We start from the raw sequence: 4,669 nt of genomic DNA on the forward strand, positions 1-4,669 counted from the left end.
AAAAAAAAAAAAAAAAGAATTCAAAACCTGTAACATGACCAAAGAAGACTTTAAAGGACAAGTTATAATCTTTAATTTATTCATAGAAAAAGTATGAAATGTTGAATATCTTTTGTATTTTCAGCTCAAAAAATTAGAAAAGTTTGGTTAAGCAAACTTAAAGAATATAAAAAGTTTAATGAATGAATAGATGGCTATAGGAACGAATAGCAAAGCACCCAACATATAAAGTCCCATGCACCACCATCTCCCCACGTACACCAATGCAAAATCTGTAGCAGGTAGTTTTATATAAAAAAGGCAATAGAATAGACAATTTTGGCAACTCTGATAAGGAATGAAGAGAGGTCAGAAAAATAATAGCACATGAATTACAATCTTACACAATATCATTATATTCAAAATCTGGAATAAAATGAACAACTTTCTAGAAAAATATAATCCATCAAAATTGGCCTAAGAATAAATTTAAAAATTGGAATGAACTAGTAGCTATAACAGAAAGTAAGATAGAGTAATCATTTATACCCGCAAAAGGTACTAGGATCAGAGTGTTTTATGGCCACATCAAACCTTCAAGAAGTAGCTAATCGTTACTTTAATAGAAACTATTGCAGAGAGTACAAATAAATGGTAAAGTTTCATTCTACAAAGTCAGCAGTACACTGATGCCAAAGATTAAAATTAGCTAAGAAAAGAATTCTAGACCCATCTCACATTAAATTTCTTTTCTTTTCTTTTCTTTTTTTTTTTTGAGAGAAGGTCTCACTGTTGCCCAGGCTTTGGTGCAGATATGCAGTTTTGGCTCACTGAAGCCTTGACCTTCTGGGATCAAGAGATCTTTCCACGTTAGCCTCCTGAGTAGCTGGGACTACAGGCATATGCCATCAAGCCCAGCTAAGTCAGCATTTTTTGTAGAGACAGGATCTCACCATGTTGTCCAGGCTGGTCTCAAACTCCTGGGCTCAAGCAATCCTCCCACCTTAGCCTCCCAAAGTGCTGGGATTTACAGGTGTGAGCCACTGCACCCAGCTGAAATGCCTATTCTTGGCATCAATAGATTAAAAGAGCAAAACTATAGGATCCTATCAAGAGTTGCTGCAAGCATTTTAATAAAATCAATAATTATCTATAATTTTTTTAATTAAGTAAATCAGCTATAAAAGGTAACTTTTTAAATCTGGTGTAATACATCAACCTGAAATCTCCAGGCCAGGCCACAAATGCTATAGTGAACCATTATAAGCATTTCCAACCAAACCAAAACCAAGAAAAGATCTGGCATCATTTCTACTGCAGGTTCCAACCATTGTAAGAAGACAAGAAAAATAAATAAAAGATAAAATATGGAAAGAGAGTGATAAAATAGTCTTTACTAGAAGAAAATATTATCTTTTATCTAGAACCGTCAAAATAGTCAGTTGATAAACTACTAAAAATAAATTCTACAAGATGACTGGATATAAGATCAATGTGCAAAAATCAATAGCTGTGACTAATTAGCAAACACAATTTTAAAAATCTCTTTTGAATAGACCTAAATATGGAAAAGTGCCCAGGTATAAATCTACAAAGAATGCACAGGTCTTTCTGGAGAAAAGTTTAATAACAAATGGTTTTTAGATAAGCTAAAAGAGATTTCTAAGTTCCATTTACAATCCTAAGGAAAACTATGCTTTTAAATTTGTGTTCTTGATATACTGCATACCAACTTCACATCAAATTAGCTGTATTTTTCTGCATACAACAAAGCCAGTCAGAAATAAAACAAAACAACAAAATATCCATGCTGACAAACAAATAAATGTTGATTGATGGGTGGGGATTCCTGTCCCCAAACACCTGGACCCCCTTAGCTGGCAGAGCATTTTCTTCCCTGTGGTGGAATAGAAGCCTTCATCCTGCCCACAAAGCCCTGCTCTGTATTCCTACCTTGTTGTGAGACTAGTCCCCATCCTGTAGCCCAGCAATTGGCACTGGTAAGATTGACTTCTGGAGTTGCAAGGCAGACCGGGAGCACGGAGTCAGAAAACACAATGCGGGTCTTCAGCTGCACCAGGGCCACGTCACCTCCGACGGGGTGGTACACCTCATATGTGGGGTGCAGGATCACCCTGTTCACCTCATACCACTGGGTGTGGTTGCTGGCCACCCTGAGGTTTACAAGGCCTACGTACATGTCATAAATTTTGATATTCTTGTCCCTGTGGGGGGTGAGAACAGAGGCACAATGCCCGCAGCTTCCTGTGTGGTCAGCCCACAAGCCTGGGCATGCCAAGCACAGGGGGCTGGTGCTCACTCAGTGGGATTGAAAAGCCAGCTTCTTCCTGCAGCATAGTAGGGACCTATCTGGCTGTCTGGCAGAGTTGCCCCCTAAGGAGTCGACTTGGCCCATGGAGGCTCTGGGGACCCAAGTCTGTACACAGCCACCAGCTGTACAGGCCAGCAGCCCATGCATGTGAGACCTGCTCTCACTCTTAGATAACCTGGCTGCACACATCCTTCTGGAGGCCAGATGGCCACAGGACAGGCATGCCTGCTGTGCGGGGCAGCTGTGGTGAAAGGGGCTGGGGAAGGCCAGGTGCTTAGAGACCAGCCTTGCTCTTGGGGACCTGGCTGTTCACTTGAGGACCAGCCTCACTTGTGGGAATCTGGCTGTGCCCTTGAGAACCAGCCTCACTCGTGGGGACCTGGTCGTGCACTTAGGGGACCAGCCTTGCACGTAGGGACCAGGCTGTGCATTTGAGGACCAACCTAGCTCATGGGAACCTAACCATACACTTAGGGGATCAGCCTTGTATGTGGGGACCTGGCCGTGATCTTCGGGACCGGTGTCACTCTTGAGGACCTGGTCGTGCACTTGGGAGACCCGCCTCACGGATGGGGACCCAGCTGTGTGTTTGGGGACCAGCCTCACTGGTGGGGACCTGGCCTTACGCAGGCGGACAGTGGTGAAGAGGGCCGACAGTGGTGAAGGGGGAGGCTTGCGTGGGGTCCATCCAAGCTGCTGTGGGCAGGCCGTGCAGGCCCACCTACCCACACCATCCCAGGCCCGCGCCCCCTCACCGGCGAAAGCAGTGGGCAGCCGACAGCACCCAGTACTCATTGAGGATGGAGCCGCCGCAAATGTGCAGGCCCGCGTAGTGCACGCTGACCTGCCACGGCCACTTCCTCTCCGGCGCAGGGACACCGCCCAGGATCTTCCCCTCCATGCTGGGCCGACCACAGGCTGCAGGGAGAACGGAGCTCACAGTGGAGCCACGCTGGAGCCACGGGAGAGGTAGGGCAGGCAGGGGATGCGGGGGAGGGGCAGGGGACACAGGAGGAAGGGAAGGCAGGGGACATGGGAGAGAGGCAGGGGCGGGCAGACGACATAGAGGAGGAGGCCCGGCACCGAGAGAGGCCCCAAGGGCAATGTCTCCAGCCGCCCGCCCGCCCCTGGGGCAGGGCCTACCCACGCTGCCAGTCAGGGAGATTCCCTGGTTCTCTGGGTGTCTGTGGACCGAGGCTGTGACCCGGGGAGGTGGCACCACCAGGAACAGCAGCAGAAGGCCCAGGGCACAGGGCCCGAGTGGGCCCATACCGGAAGCAGGGGCCACCATGAGGCTCGAGGCAGCGCCCCCAGCAGGTGACTAGCTCCCGACAGGTGACTGTGTCTCCAGCACAGGATTGCGCCCCCACCAGGTGGCTGCACCCCAACATGTGACTGGCTCCCACCAGGAGATGGCACTCCCAGCAACTGAGGGCACCTGATCTGGACATGTGACTGCACCCCCATCACGTCTGTGTCTCCTCCATTTACCTCTCCCGACCTGGACACATGATGGCTCCCAAGCTGGACATGTGACAGTGCCCCAACAATACCTCATATGCCTAGGTGTGGCATTCCATTCCACAATCAGGTCTAAACACAGTGGTCCATTTGAGAATTCTGTGTTTTCAATCGTGATGCTCTCAGTTTTGTCTGTGGCCCAACTTAATTCTGTTAGGTCAATGACAATTTATACATCTGCCACCCAGCTATAAAAAAAAAAAAAAAAAAAAAAAAAAAAAAAAAAAAGAATTCAAAACCTGTAACATGACCAAAGAAGACTTTAAAGGACAAGTTATAATCTTTAATTTATTCATAGAAAAAGTATGAAATGTTGAATATCTTTTGTATTTTCAGCTCAAAAAATTAGAAAAGTTTGGTTAAGCAAACTTAAAGAATATAAAAAGTTTAATGAATGAATAGATGGCTATAGGAACGAATAGCAAAGCACCCAACATATAAAGTCCCATGCACCACCATCTCCCCACGTACACCAATGCAAAATCTGTAGCAGGTAGTTTTATATAAAAAAGGCAATAGAATAGACAATTTTGGCAACTCTGATAAGGAATGAAGAGAGGTCAGAAAAATAATAGCACATGAATTACAATCTTACACAATATCATTATATTCAAAATCTGGAATAAAATGAACAACTTTCTAGAAAAATATAATCCATCAAAATTGGCCTAAGAATAAATTTAAAAATTGGAATGAACTAGTAGCTATAACAGAAAGTAAGATAGAGTAATCATTTATACCCGCAAAAGGTACTAGGATCAGAGTGTTTTATGGCCACATCAAACCTTCAAGAAGTAGCTAATCGTTACTTTAATAGAAACTATTGCAGAGAGTACA

The 4,669-nt window shown here is 45.2% G+C and overlaps 1 protein-coding gene across 1 annotated transcript in view; it reads right to left on the reverse strand.

Annotated features, from left to right (window-relative positions):
- PRSS38 (protease, serine, 38) overlaps positions 1 to 3,602 on the reverse strand; it is a 45,430-nt gene extending 41,828 nt beyond the window's left edge. The window contains exons 1-3 of the mRNA XM_011960522.1: positions 3,455 to 3,602; positions 3,067 to 3,229; positions 1,933 to 2,204 (exon numbers count right to left, since the gene is read on the reverse strand). Coding sequence (XP_011815912.1) covers positions 1,933 to 2,204; positions 3,067 to 3,229; positions 3,455 to 3,602 — 583 coding nt within the window. The remainder of the gene's footprint in view (positions 1 to 1,932; positions 2,205 to 3,066; positions 3,230 to 3,454) is intronic.
- Positions 3,603 to 4,669: the final 1,067 nt, after the last annotated feature.

Source organism: Colobus angolensis, unplaced genomic scaffold (assembly GCF_000951035.1).
Source record: "Colobus angolensis palliatus isolate OR3802 unplaced genomic scaffold, Cang.pa_1.0 Scaffold511, whole genome shotgun sequence".
Taxonomy (NCBI): domain Eukaryota; kingdom Metazoa; phylum Chordata; class Mammalia; order Primates; family Cercopithecidae; genus Colobus; species Colobus angolensis.